Source organism: Pseudonaja textilis, chromosome 1, assembly GCF_049901715.1.
Source record: "Pseudonaja textilis isolate UNSWEBS1 chromosome 1, rPseTex1.2, whole genome shotgun sequence".
NCBI lineage: Eukaryota > Metazoa > Chordata > Lepidosauria > Squamata > Elapidae > Pseudonaja > Pseudonaja textilis.
The window spans coordinates 182,395,887-182,416,322 of record NC_141990.1 but is presented as its reverse complement, the minus strand read 5'-3'; the positions used below and the strand labels follow the sequence as shown (position 1 = coordinate 182,416,322).

The window sequence follows — 20,436 nt, the reverse complement described above, 5'->3', positions numbered from 1 at the left end:
ATGATACAGTTCAGTTAAGCACGAATTAAATAATGCAATTAACAATGAATTAATCAGAAGATGATATAGTATAATCAGGAATCTATCTTAATAACCCAAGTAATTCATCTTTGAGTAAAATAATATTCAATGTGTAATATCATCAACCTTAATGTTCCCAGAAAATAACTGCATATAATCTGTATATGATAATATTTGTAGATGTAGCTTTTATCTGGACAATCGGCATATTGGAACAATAGCCAGTGACTGGTAAGAATTAAAATGCAAGTAGAAGTGTGTCTGGTCTTAATTTTTTTTAACTTTGTAGAAACAGTAAGATTTTTTCTCCATCTGTTCAATTGTGTTCAATTCTTAGAGACTGCCTTGCGGTTTCTAGGCAAGATTTTTCAGAATTGATTTACCATTGCCTCTTTCTTAGGGCTTTGTGCCTAAGATGAGACTAAAACTCATAGTCATCCAGTTTCTAATTTGACACCTTAACTACTACACCAAATTGGTTCAGTGTAAGGATAGTTATTTGTATTGTTAAAAATATATAGTGCAATTTCACATTAGTTGTTTTTTATTTCCCATTCAATTTTTTATTCTGAAAAAATATGAAAATTTATTTCACAAGAAAATAATTAAAAACCAGATGAAATGTTTGATAATGTATTTAGAAAATGTGTTGATGATATATTTAGGAATTTTTTTAAAAAATCCAGGTGGTTACAAATTACGAGTGACATTATTTGTATGTATACATAAACACACACACACAAATTATTTTATAAATATGTACACACAAATAATGCACATAGCATCTGTCAAAAGTAAGAATCGTGATGAAATGTGTGAAACTGATTTATTCAGAAGGAACTATAATTTGTGGGAAATCTTGATATTACACATTTTATCAATTTTTGAGTGGTGTTAGATATCACTAGTTGTCTGTCAGGTTATTAATTGAACCTATTCTTTCAGATTTTGCAGCCAAACCAATACCAGTTAGTGTACAGAATGTATGGAATATTTATAATTATTAGTAGTAATATTACCCATATACTTTTATGAGGGAATCAGAAAGATGTGAGGAGTTGTAGATAACTATATAAGCATAACTGGTATATTTTCTTCAAACTGAGAGATGGGCATCATATAAATTCAAAAAATAAATAAAATAAAAATATTTAAGTACACAATTAATTGAAATAATGTATTCCCTCACCTATTTTTAAAACTTTTTGTGTAATCCCAATTTCCTTTGCCCAGTTATCCCCATTCATAACATTCAAAGGCTGGTGCAGTTTTTAGACAACCCAAAGTTACACAACTCTAAGGTTTGCAATTCCAAAGTGGAAACATTAAAAGGCTTCTATTTATTTCATTTTTTGAAGGTTCCAATTAGTTTTCATGATTTTGAGTCTTCTTCCCTTATGATTATGACATCTGGAGTTCCTAAAAGCTATACTTAGTGAAGCCCAGAGGGCCACAGATTCTCCCTACCTGCTGAGGTATTGGTGAATCATAAAATTAACAAGAGTCACAGTAATCTAGCAGCTGAATTAGTACGTTTGGCAAATGTCAAAGATCTAAAAATAACAAGGTTGGAATGAAATTTCTAGTCTTTCATTGACAGTTCGTTTTGTTTTTCCTTATGCATGCAGGGTTTCTCTTTAGCACTTTTATTTAGCTTTCACAATAACTGAATTTAATCAGTGAAAACTGTTAGGAATGTAAGTCACCTAACATTTGGGTTGGAAAATATATAAACCAGGATAGACATTTTAATACTGTCTCTTTAAGGGAATGCTAAAATGGTAATTGGGTGTGGTTCCTCAAACAGCCATAAGATGGAGCCAGAAACTTGGGTTGTTCTGTTCTGTTGTTGCTGAGAGTTTTGCCGTTCCTCCTATTGACTGTTGCTGATCATTGATGTAAGCCTGTTACTGAACTGTTTTTGATATTGGACTTTGTTATTGGATTATCCCTGGATTGAAAACTGACTGCTTTAACGGTGAATGACTTGCACTGTTTTGTTGAACTTTGCTTAACCGTTTTACTGGAAGTAAAAACCTACATTTTACTATACAGTGTAGCTGTGTGCTGTCTGAGTGTTATTCTTCACCACTCTCACTACGTCTCCCTGTGTGCGCTCATTCTCCTAACGGGGAATTAACTCAACAAAAACCAAAGATCTAGATTGCCCCATTAAGAAAGCCCAAAGGAGATTATTATTTGTGACTGCCACTTAAGTCAAACTTCTAAGATAATTTAATCATAATTATCCAATGATTATTCTAGATGGATGACCGCATATCTGCCTGAACAAAAATTGATTACAATTCCCAAAGATGCAGAATCAACTATTGTTCAATTTCATCGTGCTCTCCCAACCCTGAAGTTCTAGATTGCGTGCAATCTGAGAAAGCCAAGCTTCTGAAAAAAGGTGTTAAGGATATTAGTTTAATTCCACAAATCCTTACTGACCTGGTATTAGGTGCCAAACCTCTTGGTGCCACTGAACAGAGACAAGGGATTGCCATAATGCTTACGTTCAGGAAGTGACCCTGGATTCTCTGCCACTCATCTGTACGGTCTAAATATAACATATTGTGTATTAATTTCAAGTAATCCTAATTACATTTGATGAGTGATTAAACTTGCAGACTTACCTAGTTTAAGTCTCCCTTCCTTCCTTCTAAAAAATAATAATAAATTAAAAATCACTAAAGGATGACAAAATAAATAAATAAATAAAACACAGCTTGCTTGTCATGTTGTGAAAATAAACATCTAACATTGAATTGAAGAAAGCAAAAATGTCTTTATGAAAGAAAAGCTTTAAATCCTGTATTAATCACATAATTCGAGAATACACTTCATGGCTGAAGTAAACATGATTATTTTTTTATTCATGTTTTAGGACAAAATATACTAATGATAAACTACTTTACAGCACAGCAAAATCTAAATGAAACATAACTCCCTAATATTTTCTTCAGGTATATTAAATTGACCCTTATAGGAAAACATTGAATGCAGAATGCAATCTAACGAACATTAGCAACAGTTAAATGATATGAACCCTCATAGTTAAATTAATCAGAATTAATATTATGGACAAAATGAAGTTTTGCATTCATCAACCTCTGACTAGTTTACTTACCTATCATTTTCTTGTGAATCTTGCTGTAGATGCTTCAATGGGAGGAATGATATTTCACAATCTTCTGGTCTATGGACAGAACAAGATTGAGTTCCATACAAAGAAATATACAAAAAAATGTGTATCAAGGTTGAATACTGAACAGTATATTACAGAGTTCGTACTAAAATAACTGCAGGAACAGAAAGTATGAATCCTGTTTGAATAAAGTATTCAGAGACAGACAGACTAAATCCTCAACAGAATGAATGAAAAATGAATGTAAGGAAAGAAGATCTTGAAATTGCATGGAGTAGACTAAACTATGTCCTACTAAACAGAAATATGAAAAAGAATGCTTGGTAGAATAAAGATGTGAAAGAGGCTCTGGATGAAAAATTAAACAAGTAAGAGAATAACTTCCGAAAGACAATTATAAGACGTTAATGTTTTTCATACAACAGGAAAGAGAGCAAGAGTTTTCACGGGGGGAAAGTATGGGATAATTGTTTGCTAAGTGTCTCTGAGAAAGTATTTAAAAGAATTCTGACTGACTTTATATAAAAATGTGCTTCTGCCTACTTTGTTCTATAGAAGTAAAAGAAAATAGTCGTGGCAGAACAAAAAAAATCATGGTGCAAATAGGCATTAGAAAAGTGTACATGGTGAAAGAAAAGTCATTAAATAGGAGTTGACTAGATCCTTTAAAGGGATTGAAGAAAAGGCAACCATTTTCTGAAAGTGGGGGAAGGAAGGATAGGCTGCAGAAACAGGAAAAAAAAGATTAAGTCAGCCCTGAAAAGATTAAATTCAGGAAACAGGAGAACAGATCATGCAAATTTTGCCTTTATAGAAGGGTAATTTCAAAATTCTAGCCTTTGTAATCTGTAAAAGAATTTTTCATTGCAGTTCAGCAGAACATCTGCTTGAATGTGAAAAACATTCACATTTCCTTTTTACACTGCTCAAAAAAATAAAAGGAACACTTAAACAACACAATGTAACTCCCAGTCAATCACGCTTCTATGAAATTAAACTGTCCACTTAGGTAGCAACACTGATTGACAATCAATTTCACATGCTGTTGTGCAAATGGAATAGACAACAGGTGGAAAGCATAAGCAGTTAGCAAGACATCCCCAATAAAGGAGTGGTTTGTAGGTGGTGACCACAGACCACTTCTCAGTTCCTAGGCTTTCTGGCTGATGGTTTGGTCACTCTTGAATGCTGGTGGTGCTGACACTCTAGTGGTAGCATGAGACGGAGTCTACAACCCACACAAGTGGCTCAGGTAGTGCAGCTCATCCAGGATGGCACATCAATGCGAGCTGTGGCAAGAAGGTTTGCTGTGTCTGTCAGCGTATTGTCCAGAGCATGGAGATGCTACCAGGAGACAGGCCAGTACATCAGGAGACGTGGAGGAGGCCATAGGAGGGCAACATCCCAGCATCAGGACCGCTACCTCCGCCTTTGTGCAAGGAGGGACAGGAGGAGCACCGCCAGAGCCCTGCAAAATGACCTCCAGCAGGCCACAAATGTGCATGTGGCTGCTCAAACGGTCAGAAACAGACTCCATGAGGGTGGTATGAGGGCTCGGCGTCCACAGGTGGGGGTTCTACTTAAAGCCCAACACCGTGCAAGATGTTTGGCATTTGCCAGAGAACACCAAGATTGGCAAATTTGCCCCTGGCGCCCTGTGCTCTTCACAGATGAAAGCAAGTTCACACTGAGCACATGTGGCAGACATCACAAGGTCTGGAGATGCCATGGAGAATGTTCTGCTGCCTGCAACATCCTCCAGCATGACCGGTTTGGCAGTGGGTCAGTAATGGTGTGGAGTGGCATTTCTTTAGGGGGCTGCACAGCCCTCCATGTGCTTGCCAAAGGTAGCCTGACTGCCATTAGGTACCGAGATGAGATCCTCAGACCCTTTGTGAAACCATGTGCTGATGCGGTTGGCCCTGGATTCCTCCTAATGCACGACAATGCTAGGCCTCATGTGGCTGGAGTGTGTCAGCAGTTCCTGCAAGACGAAGGCATTGATGCTATGGACTGGCCCGCCCGTTCCCCAGACCTGAATCCAATTGAGCACATTTGGGATATCATGTCTCGCTCCATCCACCAATGCCATGTTGCACCACACTGTCCAGGAGTTGGGGGATGCTTTAGTCCAGGTGTGGGAGGAGAATCCTCGGGAGACCATCCGCCATTTCATCAGGAGCATGCCCAGGCATTGTAGGAAGGTCATACAGGCATGTGGAGGCCACACACACTACTGAGCCTCATTTTTGACTTGTTTTAAGGACATTACATCAAAGTTGGATCAGCTGTAGTGTTTTTTTCCACTTTAATTTTGAGTGTAGCTCCAAATCCAGACTTCCATGGGTTGCTAAATTTGATTTCCACTGATAATTTTTGTGTGATTTTGTTGTCAGCATATTCAACTATGTAATGAACAAAATATCTAATAAGAATATTTCATTCATTCAGATCTAGGTTGTCTTATTTTTGTGTTCCCTTTATTTTTTTGAGTAGTGTAGTAAATAGTACTGTAAACTACATTTAGTTAGAATTCCTTTCTTTTCTTAACTCCTCTTTCTTAATTTCTTTAGCTCACCACTTCTCACTCTACATAATCCCAGTTACTGAAAAAGGAAGAATGTGATGGGCATGAAGAGACAAAAGGGTATAGAATTACTCCTTAACATTAGCAGTTAACCTGTGTGGCAGAGACCCTCGTAGACAGAGAGGAAAAGAACTGACTAGTGAGTAACAAACTCTCCAAGATATAGAGAATGTAGTGATGTTTACTCTTCCCAATTGTTTGAAAACATAAAGAGATCCAACCTCATCAGTGCAAACCAATTGCTCATAGTAACGGTCAAAATAAAATATCTAACCAAGAAACTAAGCAGATCTGACAGCAGCAGTTTGAGGATTGTTCACCTGCTCTCACACCAGCAGTGCCATTATTGGAACAGCCTCTGTTCTCTTCTTTCTTTCTAAGTAAGGCTTTCCAGCATGAGGAACCAGCCCTCTTCCCTCTGCCTGTGTGGTGGGCTGAGTCCCAGCCAGGAAGCACAGAAGGGTGGGGGAGTTTGTTTATGGAGGCCCAATAATCCAGCAGGTGCTTTCTCTGTAGGCTTCTCTTTGTCATCTTCTGGCATCTGCCATCTCCCTCAACCTTCTCCTTCTCCAACCCTCCCCCCCTCCCCATTTTCTTCAGAGCAGCCTTATGCTTAGCAGACACTAAATCTGCAGGCACTCGTGCTCCAGTGGTCTGGTTTTCTCATAAAAAGTCTGCTGCTTTCTCTTCACCACAGAGTAAAATTGTCATTTAAGATATTGGGGAAATGCTAAAACTAGAATGCAAATAATCTAATTTGATTAGCATAATTACTCACTTTAAAATATTCCTACATTAATATTACAATGATTTCAAATTCAGCTTACCTGAGGTTTGCTAGGGTCTTGATTACAGCAAAATTTTTACGCTGATTTGGTGGAATCCAGCGATGCTTTTCAGCCAAGGCTAGAGTCCTTGATCCAAAGCCAAACATAGAAGAGAATCCAAAGCGAAGTGGCTTGAAAGGGCTACTGAAGGTGCACATATCCACTGACTTTAGATGCCCTAATATTGTAGCATTAATACAAACACACATACACATATATGTATATGTACATATATGTATATGTACATTTTATAAGTGAACTCATTTCCTAACTCTATTGTGTGTTAATTGCACAGGAGCAGGAGAATCAAAATCCTAGAACACCATTTTGTACAAGACACAGAGTGCATTCCTGTGTTTATATAAATCAAGAGGAGTGTGCCTCCTGATCCTTCAAGGCACTACCACAGCACACATGGCACTTAAATGAGACACATATTCAGTCAACAAAAACAGCACCCAATACAACGGTCACATTGCAATAAATTAAAAGCACACAATATAAATAAAAATGAATTCCAGAAAGCCTATTCCATCCTACAGAAGATCTGAATCATAATTTTGACAAACGTTGGATATAATCCTGTTTATTTCATGTATAAAAAGCAAGGATGGATATTTATTATTTTATTCCTTTCTAAAATTTCAGATGTGCAATACTTACCCAATATTATATGCAATGTTGCTGTTTGTGTATGTTGGATTCCATTCAGAGTATGTGCCAAAATATTGGTGGAACCTATAAATATATTAAAGAGAGAATAACAAAAAAAATTAAAGCAAAGTGAAACTTCTTTGTAGGAAAATATTCATGATGAATTCTCTGAATCAGCATGAAGAATTGTTAAACAAAAATTTACAAATGTTCAAATATCTCCAGATTAGAGTAAAGAAAGATTTAATAAACTATGGCTTACTTCTGTATAAACATACGTTTTCAATATTGGCAAAGTTGTAAACTCAACTATCAGATTAAATTTATTGACCATATGAATTCATTCATTTATATCTTGATTTTGCAGGTGACACTATTAAAATCTGTTATTCCATTTCGGCACTAACTAAACCAAAAAAATACAATAGATTTGGTCTTCCTGATTTTTAAATAACTGCTTAGTATGATTTGCTTTCTGTTCCAAAAGTCTAGCCTCTTAATAACACTAAATAGAATAATGATTTTGCTTAGTATACAAATAAGAGTGCTTAATAAAGTCAGGGTAATTGTACTGAAATAGTTTCTATTTGAGTTTTGGATTCAGTAACTATGTTTTCAAGACCCCTGAATTCCCAATTTAAGCAATTTTGGCCTATTTATTAGTCTGACATATTGCACTATGTGAGTCAGCTATTGTTCACCAATTAAGTAAATAACACCTTACTGTAATGTATTAACAAAGTATTTGTACTTCTGATTCAAACTCTAATTAATTACTTCATATATTTTCTTCTCTAAGCAAAGATTGAGAATTCTACATTACTAAATATTCCTTGCCCTACTGAGTTATCTTTTAGGAGACATTGCCTAACGTACCTAACAGAGAAACAAAATGATCGTAGGTGGCCAAAAAAGCAATTGGAGTTAAGGGACTTCCTCCTTCCTGACGACTTCCCCACTGAGTTTCCTTATAGAAAGCTGACAGGGAGCATTGGAAATCCTTCCCTCCCTCCCCCTCCCTCCTTTCTCATCATTCCTGTTGGCTACCCCATTTGTTTGCTTGTGAAAAGCTTGTAAGGAACAAACCAGTGGGAAAGCCAAAAGGAAACTGCAAGTAAGTGCCATGTAGGGGAGGGATTAAGGAAGTGTGCCTCAGAAATGGTACATGAAGATACATGAGAGGTACCACATGGTTCAAGAAGGATATGTATGCAAGGGGTGCCATAGGGTAGGGTGTACATGGGCCAAGGCAGGTCAAGAGGGGTGTGGGGAGCTTGCAGAGATATGTGAAAGGTGCCACCCAGTCTAAGGAGGGGGCATAGGATGGCACAAGTTGAGGGGGCATGCAGAGAGGTGAAATGGGCTGGGAAGGTACTTGGGATCCCTCCCTCCCTCCCTCCTTTTGTATTCCTCCTCTTACCTTCCCAATTGGCAGGTAGGTGGCTGCTGCTGGTTGGGGGAGAGAGTGAGGGATTGCAAGAATGGTGGGACATTTAAAATGAGCATCACATGACCGCAGCAACAGCCCAGTAGAGCTGAAGTAGTAGCAGCCCAGTAGCACTAAAGCAGCCACAATTTCTCAAATTTCATTCTTTTGGGAATCATGGGTGCCTTCTGTAAGTTAGCCCATTTGAATACTCTCTATTAAAATTTAGAAGGTGGGTCATTTAAAAAACCTCCATCAAAATTCTAGTTTTACAGTTAAACTCAGATTTAGTCATTTAAGTTTTGCAAAAATATCTTTCACCCAGTTAAAGGTAACAGAACAAGAGTTTTAGTAGTGCATCAGTTTTATTTATCATTGCAATGACTATTCTCTTGATTTACTTTTATTTGGTATTGAAAATATATAAGTGTTATGTCCCACCTTCCAAAAATAAACAGATAAGGCTGAAAGCAGCAGTCCTCGCAAATAAAGGCAGCAACCAGGAGTCTCCACCGATCACAGCTGTGGCCAGCCTCCACAAAACAATCCAAAATAATAGTTCCAACAAATCCAATTCAAACAAAAATACTTCAGACCCAAATCCTCCAAGTCAAAGTCTTCAGCTCTTCTTGCAGACAATTTGTTCCCGACAAGAGTGCAGAGTCATCCCTCTTCCTTTTATAGAGCAGCAGCTAATTAGTCTCATTACTGATCTGCCCTCCTCCTGTGCTCCCGTTGGTTTCTTTTCGTCAGGAGACGCCTGCTTCTGACATCCACCCAGCGATTATCTAAATTATTACTTTCACCTGAAGACTTCCCGGCTGATAACCTGATTGAGAAGCCGAGGAGGTTGAAGGTTCAGGCCGGTCCTGCAAATCAAATGTCCTCCCTTGTAACATTCTCATTCAAAACTGCAAGCAAAACTGTTAGGATTCCCTTTTGAAATTCAAACAGTCATTTCACGATCAAATCAAACTACAGGGAGTAACGTTCTCATTCAAAACTGCAAGCAAAACAGTTAAGATTCCCTTTTGAAATTCAACAGTCATTTCACAATCAAATCAAACAAAAGGGAGTAACGTTCCCTGGTTCTGACGTCAATCCACGATCTAACAGTCATCAGATTCAAAGTTCCTAACAGGATTGAACCTTCCAATCACAACACTATCCCCCACCTCAGGGCCCGTCCCCCGAGTCTTACGTTCAGGATGTGGTTTTGAAGGGAATTCTGCATGATATCTTCGAACAAGGTCTGGGGCATGTACCTTGGTCACATCCTGCCAATGACGGATCTCCGTTTCATTTTCTACTCTTCCCACAAAGTACTGGAATCGTCCCTTTTTCCATCGTGAATCATAAATTCCAACCACTGTAGTATCTGTAACAGGTTCAGTGCGGGCCTAGATGTGAAACGCACCAGACCTAAGGCCTCCTTAAGGTCAGGTCTACGCTGTTTTCCTGACGAGCCAAGAGTGGTTTCAGGTACGGGTCCGCGGTTCCCTCTCCGATTGCAGGAATTAACAAAATGTCCCAGACCCCCGCAATAAAGGCACAAGCCTTCCTGGAACCGTCTCGAACGTTCCTGCGCTGTTAAGCGAGGGCGGAGTGCTCCCAACTCCAACGGCTCCTCTGTCATATCTATGGGTTGGAAAACTCTCGGTGGCGTGGGTTGTGCACGAAAAAACGAAGATGGTTCCATACTGAGCCGCTTGCGTCCACGTTGCTGCAAACGAGCTTCGATTCGTAAGCACTGAACTATCAATGCATCCAAAGTTAAAGCCCTCTCTGCATGGACCAGCTCATCTTTGATGGCATCAGACAGGCCTTCCTGGAATGCAGCCATATGAGCCGGTTCGTTCCAGTTGGAGTCCAAACACAGCACCCGAAATTCTGCAACGTATTCCTGAAGGGAACGTTTCCCTGAGTAATGTCCCGTAACCGTCTATCCACAGTTTGTGATTTAATCGGGTTCTCAAACATTACCCTTATTTGTTGTAGAAATCCCTGGAAATTGTCTAATAATGGGCTATCCTGTACTAATAAGGGAGTAGCCCATTTGGCAGCCTGCCCGGACAAAAGGCTGAGAATGAATCCCGTCCTGGCCCGATCATCTGGAAAGTCTTCAGGCCTCAAGGACATAAATAATTGACACTGCCCCAGAAATGCCGGAAACATGTCCATTTGCCCAGAAAATTTCTCCGGCATGGATACTGGGCTTTTCCTCACAGGAGGGGCAGGGGGAACAGCAGCAGGGCTTGGTGAGCTGGAAACATAATTCAGCAGTTGTGTTACCTGATTCTGAAGCGTCACATTGCTTTGCAGGAGCTGATTTATCTGTAACTGTTGCTGTTCGATCAAATTCTGCAGCTTTTTTGTATCCATCTTGGTTTGATGATAATTTTTCAGGCTTGAAAGCAAAAAATGTAATGTCTTACCTATAAACTCAGATGAGCAGACGAAGTTTCAAAGCTCAAAATATTCAAACGTACACAACACCGAATTCAAAGGAATAAATTAACACAGATGTCCCGTCTTTTGGCAGACTTCCCGGACTCTTATCAGGCTAAATGGAAATTAATCAATTTTTTGGCAGATTTCCCGGACTCTGTCAGGCAACAAATTTATTTTTTTTTGGTCTCACAAATACGCTGCAAACATATTCCTCTTCTCCGATCACACACCAGAGTTGATTTATAAGTCCATCTTACCTGAAAGATGGTTTGTTTTGGGTCGGGAACAATAATGTTATGTCCCACCTTCCAAAAATAAACAGATAAGGCTGAAAGCAGCAGTCCTCGCAAATAAAGGCAGCAACCAGGAGTCTCCACCGATCACAGCTGTGGCCAGCCTCCACAAAACAATCCAAAATAATAGTTCCAACAAATCCAATTCAAACAAAAATACTTCAGACCCAAATCCTCCAAGTCAAAGTCTTCAGCTCTTCTTGCAGACAATTTGTTCCCGACAAGAGTGCAGAGTCATCCCTCTTCCTTTTATAGAGCAGCAGCTAATTAGTCTCATTACTGATCTGCCCTCCTCCTGTGCTCCCGTTGGTTTCTTTTCGTCAGGAGACGCCTGCTTCTGACATCCACCCAGCGATTATCTAAATTATTACTTTCACCTGAAGACTTCCCGGCTGATAACCTGATTGAGAAGCCGAGGAGGTTGAAGGTTCAGGCCGGTCCTGCAAATCAAATGTCCTCCCTTGTAACATTCTCATTCAAAACTGCAAGCAAAACTGTTAGGATTCCCTTTTGAAATTCAAACAGTCATTTCACGATCAAATCAAACTACAGGGAGTAACGTTCTCATTCAAAACTGCAAGCAAAACAGTTAAGATTCCCTTTTGAAATTCAACAGTCATTTCACAATCAAATCAAACTAAAGGGAGTAACGTTCCCTGGTTCTGACGTCAATCCACGATCTAACAGTCATCAGATTCAAAGTTCCTAACAGGATTGAACCTTCCAATCACAACATATAAATATATTATAAATAAATAAAATCTTTACAGTTGTAAGTTTTTACAGGAACCTGAAAGTAAAGGCTTGACAGGTAACTGAAAGTTAAGATCTGCCATGGCTCAGCTCTTTAGTTTCAGTTAGAATGCAGTACTGCAGGCTACTTCTGCTGACTGCCGGCTGCCTGAAATTTGGCAGTTCAAATCCCACCAGGCTCAAGGTTGACTCAGCCTTTCATCCTGAGAAGGGTAAAATGAGGACCCAGATTGTTGGGGGCAATATGCTGACTCTGTAAACTGCTTAGAGAGGGCTGTAAAGTACTATGAAGTGGTATATGAGTCTAAATGCTATTGCTATGCTATTATTCCTTTGGAGAATTAAAATTTCCTATTTTCCTAGTGATAGCTCTGGGTAACAGTATTAAGAACTACTTATTAATAGTTATCATAGAAATATTTAAAATGTGGTACTTTTTTCTCAGACCATTTTCCAAACACATATTCCAAGAAGTGATGCAATCTACAATCTTTTCTGCTTCACACTAAGATTATTAACTTGCTAACCAATTTGCATTCCCAAGAATACCAAACAGCAAGAATAAAGACAAAAGTATCTATGGTTTACGCAAAGCATGACTGATAAGGTATCAGACAGAAATTGTGAAGGGAAATGTCCTTCGAAGTATGAGCACTCCTGCTGAACAATTAACTTAATTAACCAGACATCATGAATATTCATAAGTCTGTTAATGTGTCCCTCATCCAAATAGATAAATGTGATGTAATGGCTTCCTAGTCATGCATATCTAAGAGTCTCATGAAAACTGTACCAACACTGTGATGCTTTGCCCAAGCCATAATGGCAGCTAAGTCTCATAACAATATTTTACTCTCCACAAATTAATTGGAAGCAGAAATACATTGCAAATGACTGATTTAAGGCTGTAAGATTATATAGTCAATATATAAATTTCTTTTGCTTTATAGTGATTGCATTCCTTTCCCCTTGTCTTTCTTTTTTTTCCACTCCTTATTCAAATAAGTCTATTGAGTTCCTTAGCTATCATTCGTATTCATATTTTATGTGAATAAAAGCTAAGGAATCAAGTAGAGAAATAAGCACTATTCTAATATAATAATTACAGCCATTCTTCATCTGATCTCTTTTATTTTGTCTATAGTATAAATGGTATACTATAAATTTATACTATAAATTTATTTGATATAGATTTCAAACTCATACAGAAACACATTTGTCCAAGTAAGTATGATGTATGTGAGGATATACATATGGGAAACAACAGTGTACACTCCCTATTAAAATTTAGGAAATGAGTCACATAAACCACCTTCCTCAAAATTCTATTTTTAAAGTTAAACTCAGATTTAGTGCATTTAAGTTTTGCAAAAATACATGAAACAAATATTCAAACTCAGATAAAAGGGCCATACTGAGAATGGTAAGGACAGCTGAGACGATTATAGAAAGCTCGCTTCCCGTTATTCAGGATATTGCTTAAGCGCTATGTGCTTATAGCTCGAAGCATTGTTAGAGACCCCACACACCCACTTCATGATCTGTTTCTGTTGCTCCCCTCTGGGAGGAGGTTTTAAAGTATCTACAGCAGGACTACTAGATTCTGTAATAGCTTTGTTCCTTATGCCATCCGTCTTATAAACTTGTAGGATTCTTTTTTTTTTTTTTGCCATGCATATGTATCCATTCTATTTTGCTCTGCTCTGCTCTATTCTGAACAATTTTCAGTAGGAAAAAAATTCCTACTTGACAGTCCTTGGTCTATACAGCTACCTTCACTAAATCTAAAACCAACTTTTAAAAATTAAGACATGTACAATGTGCAACAAAATTTTAAAATTTTACCTCCTTCTAGCCCGACGAAAGTGTGAGAGAGCTTTTATTTCTGCCACAGATCTATACTGACATAAAATTTCTCACTCACTCCTATTTAAAGTACCAGTAACTAAAAAACATTAAAGGACAGGGAGTAAAATGCTGGAAAAGTACCATCTCGTTCTATCTAGACCAGTTTTCTACCAGCTACAATCAGGTTGTTTGATTAATTACTTTCTTTCTTATAATTTGCATAATTTCATGTTCTTCACCTACCAACTACTACCTACTCAGAAAATATCTTTATTTGTCAACTGGAAATGCACAAAACAGAGAAAGGGCATTGGTACTTACCTGACACACCCGTTCTCTTTGAGCTGTGAAGAGCATCCAGCATGGGAGGTGCTTCAATCTCTGCATGTCTAGGCTGGACTTAATTTGTGGAATGCTCCTCCTCCTCCACGGGACTCCTCCCCAGCGTTCCCCAGTTTTGGCGAAGACAAGAGAAATAAACGCCCTCGTCCTCAATGCCCTAACAATTCGTTGGCCGAAACAGGACCCCACCAGATGGAAAAGGGGTGGGGCTGGATGCTCTTCACAGCTCAAAGAGAACAGGCGTGTCAGGTAAGTACCAACACCCTTTCTCCCATGAGCTGTTCAGAGCATCCAGTAGTGGGACATACCAAAGCTTGGCCTGTCCTGCGGGAGGAACTCCGTCTGGCCTGGAATCCCCTCCTGGTCCCTGTGGACCCATTGCAGAACTCTTCTGCCAAAGGAGGCCTCAGCGGATGCAAATACATCTATTTTATAATGCCTAATGAATGGTGATGGAGAGGTCCAGGTTGCGGCTCGACAGATTTCAGTTATTGGTGCCTGTGTGGCCCACGCTGCTGATATTGCGGCACTCGTTGTTGAATGAGCTGTTATGCCCCTGGGCACCTGCAGTGATTGAGACTGATACATTTTCGCTATCGTGGCCTGTAGCCAATGGCCTATTGTAGAAGGTGAGACCTTGCATCCCTGAGTGTTGGGCTGAAAGAACACAAATAAGGCTTCCATTTTTCTGAAAGCCACTGTGCGGTTAATATATATTCGCAATGCTCACCTCACATCCATTGTAGTTCTGTTGGCTTTGGGGAGCCAAGCTGCACCTGGATGAGAGGGAGAGATCTAGGGGAGGAGGAGGGTGGGAAGAGGTAGACGGACCTGGACTGGAGGAGGGAAAGTCCTATGAGACCTTGTGTGCCTCCCGTGTGCACTTATCTCTCTGTCTTTGTAAAGCTTTATGGTGCCTGATGGCATCCCTTTCTGAAGTTTTAGAATTCCCTTTAGCCTGCTTAGGTTTGTGCTGAGATTTGACTTTGACCTTCAAGGATGAGGTCTGAGAGCTGCTACCGTCTGCCATTTTGATTAAAGTTGGAATTGCAGTATGCTTGTTATACAATGCAATACTGTGAAGGTGGTTGGCACGCCCAGGGGCCTGATCTGAGGACAGACCAGTTTGGCTGTGCACAGCCAAACCCCCTACCAATGAGAACACACCCCCACCCAATCAGAACACAGCCAAGCCCCCACCCAATCAAGTCACACCCCCACTAGCAGTTAAAAGGAAGAAGCAGCTGCAAGCTCACATCACTCTGAGAAGCACAGAGCCAAAGGCAGAAGCCTGAAGATGATGAATGAGACTTCATCGAAACGTTGCCTAGATACTTCCAATCTTACACGGGAGAAAACCCGAATAACCAAAGATACACACACACACACACACATACACACATATATATAAATATGTATATGAATATTAATTAAATGGCACGATGCTAAGTGCTGAGAAACCAAAGAGCCAAATTGAGAAAGCCTAAAGGCCCAGATTGATAAGGGTAGACGCCTTCAACAGCTTTCCTGCACAGGCGGACACAGACCTAGGTGCTCGCTGTTGTGCCACTGGGTTGATTGGGCTGTGAGGGTTAAGCCAATAAATTAACTGTAGGAATAGCCTCGAATGTAGAAAAAAACCAAGACGAGGGTATAATGATCCCCAGTGTTCCTGAAGGGAACCTCTGCTCGGGACAGAGTTACCTCACACAGCACAAAACAGAATACAGTCAGCGCGGCCACGAGGTCTTTGTAAGAAAAGATGGCCTCCCGTTAATCTTTTGGCACGCTCCCCAGCAGCAAACTCCTGCCGTTTGAAGGAAAAGCCTCTGATGGCTCTTCCTATAAGGCTAAATGGCGGGGAAGGGTGGAAGGCACTAAGCGTTTGAATCCTCCACCCCAAGTGGCGTTCAGAGGGGGAAGGAAAGTGATACGACTCCGTAGTGAGCAAACAGCTCACGCCGCTCTTTGGGTAAAAGAAACTCTGCGGCTATCTGTCAGAATGGCAGGGGTAGAAAGAGCAGTTGTGGGCGCAGAGCAGCGCTGAAGCCTCCCGTCGCTTTGGGGCGCAAATTGGCGCTTCCCTGTAATGCAAACGATCTCCGACTGCCTGATAAGGAGCCAACGTCGAGAGATCGCAATGCAATTAGAAGGCTAAAGGATTCTAAAGACAAGCTGATTAACTTTCAAACCTGCTAGCAAGGAAAAAAAATTTTGTCTGTTTCGGCCAAGGAAGAATCACAAGCACTGCCTATCTCTCACGAGGCTGAGCCAAAAACTGGGGAATGCTGGGGAGGAGTCCCATGGAAGAGGAGGAGCGTTCCACAAATTAAGCCCAGCCTAGACAGGCAGAGACTGAAGCACCTCCCACTACTGGATGCTCTGAACAGCTCATGGGAGAAAGATGTGGAACACTGATTTCTTTTTCCCTTGTGTATCATAATCTGCTCCAGAGAGCTTTGGTCTTCCAGAAAAGATCTGGTGACATGTAGGGAAAAGGGGCAGTCTTCTCTTTGCGTTAAAATTTTACTTTTGAATTGATGAAGTAGCACATAAACATTGGCTCTAAATTGTTATTATAGTTGATGAGTGATATGAATAAACTGACCACTAGTGATAGATTAGGCCATAGTAGGACCTTATCACTCAAAGTTGCCATATCTATGCACATGGATCTCACAACAATTAACCAGTTTGCTGTATTTTCAGCATTCTTCATAAAATGAAATAGGCTATACATTGGCTATAGAGTACTTCCATAAATGGCTCTTTTAAGTTAAGGGCAAGGACTGATTTTATAGGAACCATACTTAAATGTGTGAAAATGACAAAATAAATAATTTCCATAGCTAAAGATTATTGAATTAACAAGATAAGTCATGTATCATGAGTTCATCTGAAGCAAAGGGTTATAACAGCCAATAACAGCCAATAACAGCAAAACAATATGCATCTTTTAAAAAATCATAATACCTATTATCAGATCTAGTAGAGATTCTTATTCATGCAATCTTCTTCATATTAGCAACTATGTACTCTCACCTGCTGGTATTATCCCAAGTGGAAGTTGTGATTTGACTGGTACAAGTGCATTATCACAGTTCTTTCCAGCATCCATCTGGGCTCTAACCAAAAGACCATGAGCAATCTCACTGACAGTGCCATCTCCACCAACACAAACCACCCTACAAAATAATGAAATAACATATGTGAGACAATTTAGAGTCATGCATCAGATATTATTAGAAATGTATTATCTTTTCCAGATAGCTTATTAGCCAAGTTTAATTTTTATCTCTACAGACAAAATAACTTCCACTTTGACTTTTTCTTAATTAGTGAAGGCTGATAAGAATGGTCACCCAATATGCATTTTTTTTTAAAAATCACCCAGTTTCCTCCTTTGCAATCCTTTTTTTCCATTTTTCCCTACCATCAATCTGCATTGTATCCTAATAATGAATTATATAAAATACCATTCTCATTATAATTAAAAAGCCACCTCGTTTGTAACAGTAATTAATTTTTCAAAAATTCATCATTATTACATATTTGTAAAAAGGCACGAATTCTATCAGAGATAGAATATAGACAATATATCAAATAAGAAGAGTTATTCAGTAAGATACCTTTCTGACCCCTTTTATTTCTTGTACAATTTCCCAATTATTAAAATGTTAATAATTTGTCAAAAGGGCATGAAAACTGTATGGCGTACTACCAAAAACTTTTGCAGATCTAAGCAGATGATAATGTAAATGAGAAAGTGTCAGATTCTGTTAGCCTTTCAGTTCTGCAAATACTTATTGCATTTTTTGTGAACATGAGCTCCAATACAGGGTCTCCAACCTCCCCAGGCCATGACCCACTGCCAGGCTGTGGCCTATTTGGAATTGGGCTGCATGAGTGGCTGGCTGGAGCATGCGCACACAGCTCAACTTGCATAAGCGGGCACTCACGTGCATGCGCACTGGCCTGCCGCTCATGTAGCCCAGTTCCCCTTCCTTCCCCCAGCCAGGCTGCCAAGCCGCAAAGGTTAGGGATTGCTGCTCTAATACGTTGTTCAAAAGACTTTGTAATTCTTCTCAGGATAATATTTGATGTAATTCTTTTTGCATAGTAGAACTTCTGTATCAAAAATTGGTTTCTAACCAATTATGACTTATAATGGTGACTATATGGGGACATTTATGTGAGCCCACTTTTTATTATTTCATGAATTTTAGCATTATTTTTTATGACTATAAACTACTTTGGGAGAACTTCTGACCTTAAAAGCCAAGTTAAGGCCTGTACTATAGTGATAAAGGCAGCAAAGCATCTGTGCTTCTCCAAGTTTATCATGCTGGCAGAATACATCTAGTGGCTCTGTTTAAGGTAGGCATCATTCTATTGGAGAAGGATGGCTACGATGACCAACTCCTTAGTAGCTCTGATGCTGGTCCTGGGTGGGATTGCTTTCTTCCTCAAGATGCAGAGCAACAGCTTAAGGGTCTCCCAAATTCATAGCTCTTACCTGACTACAGGATAGATACTTTGCCAGGCTTCAACTGATACATCAATTGCAGTCTAGTTAGAGGAGGATAAGACTGCATTATTTGGGGCAGCTTCTCAAGACTACCAATATAGGTAGTCCTTGACTTATGATCAGTCTCTTAGCAATTCCAAGTTACGACAGACCTCCCAAAAGGTACTTACAACCCAGTTCCAGAATTCTGATGGCTCTTTTTTTTTTATGAAGCCCTATAGAGGTTGGATCCACATTGTCTATGAAAAGTCCATTCTGAATAAAATGTTTCTGTCCTGTGCGATTAGCCCAGGAAGGCATTCTGTGAGGCTTCTCCCGTAGGAATGTCAGGAGGATGATAGGCCAAAGCAGACCAACTCTGTGGGAGCCCTCCCCTGCCCTGACTCTCTGGAACAACTTATCTGATACCCCATACTTTCAAGTATCAGGAAAGCTATAAAAATTGGCTTTTTCTTCAAGCCTTAAGGATGAGATGACTCTCTTGCGGGTTCTTTTAAATTATGATTTTATTGCCTTATAACTAAAATGTTGTTCTATGGTAGTATAATTTTATGTGAGTTACACAGAGTACACAATTTGGACAGAGTATAAGCAAAGAAACAAATGCACACATTTCACAAATTATAAAAAAAGACCAGTGCTCATCAGCCTTTTGCTCAAATTAACAGCATCCTTACAGTAAGAAGAAGAAGGTTTAAAAAATTCTTACCCATGGAAAGAATTTAGGTCACATTCCTTGAGCAGCGTAAGAGCATGACCTTCATATTCAGTAACTATGTGAAAAGAAAGACCCCCATAATTCATTGTAAGACTAAAACAATTAATGTCCATGTAAACAGTATTGAACGTCTTAAAGGTAGACAAGTCTTAGAGGATCCAATCTGGGTCAGTCACCTGGACCAGATGTTTTGCCTTCTGAACTTTCAGACTCGTGCTGCAGTCCCTTGTCAGGGAACTTCTCTATGTGCTGTTCTGTGGGTGATATCTATGTGGTAGCTGTAGTGTGTAGCTTTTTAGATATAGATTGTTGGCTGGCTATTAAACACCCCAATCTACATTTAAAAAGCTACACACAACAGCGGCCATATAAATGCAACACACAGCAGAGCACACAGAGAAGTTCCCTGAGGATGAACTACAGCATGAGTCTGAAAGCTTGGAAGACAAAACCTTTGGTCCCTGAGACTGACCCAGATTGGATCCTGCAACATTATCCTGGGACATTTATATGCACCCACAATTCTTAAAATTGCTTCCCAGACACTTGTTGGGCACCCAGTGAATTCCCCCTCCCACCACCCCTTAGAAAAAGAGTCTCCAAGTTCCAACCAAGTTTAATTTCAAATATGCTTCTGCATGCCCACAGATTTGAACAAACCATCATCAGATGCTCTAGTGGAGGTAGTGCTACATGCCAAGGAAGACAATTGTTCCGCAAAAGAATAGCCTTTGGAGCATTCCCCCCTTCCCAGTTACAACATATCCTCAGCAATGTCTGCCTGTTGGTTTCTTTCTTATATAAGACATTCGAAATAGTTGTTTCACACTAAGGATGGGA

At 39.7% G+C, this 20,436-nt stretch overlaps 1 protein-coding gene across 3 annotated transcripts in view; it reads right to left on the bottom strand.

Moving 5' to 3' along the window:
* The window catches only part of CERKL (CERK like autophagy regulator), a 48,457-nt gene that overhangs the window by 4,471 nt on the left and 23,550 nt on the right, over nt 1–20,436 (bottom strand). For all 3 annotated transcript variants that reach the window (XM_087919866.1, XM_087919867.1, XM_026696959.2), the window contains 7 exons: nt 19,588–19,651; nt 17,393–17,535; nt 7,247–7,321; nt 6,584–6,761; nt 3,152–3,220; nt 2,658–2,683; nt 2,473–2,581 (listed from right to left, as the gene is read on the bottom strand). In XM_087919866.1, coding sequence (XP_087775992.1) covers nt 2,473–2,581; nt 2,658–2,683; nt 3,152–3,220; nt 6,584–6,761; nt 7,247–7,321; nt 17,393–17,535; nt 19,588–19,651 — 664 coding nt within the window. The remainder of the gene's footprint in view (nt 1–2,472; nt 2,582–2,657; nt 2,684–3,151; nt 3,221–6,583; nt 6,762–7,246; nt 7,322–17,392; nt 17,536–19,587; nt 19,652–20,436) is intronic.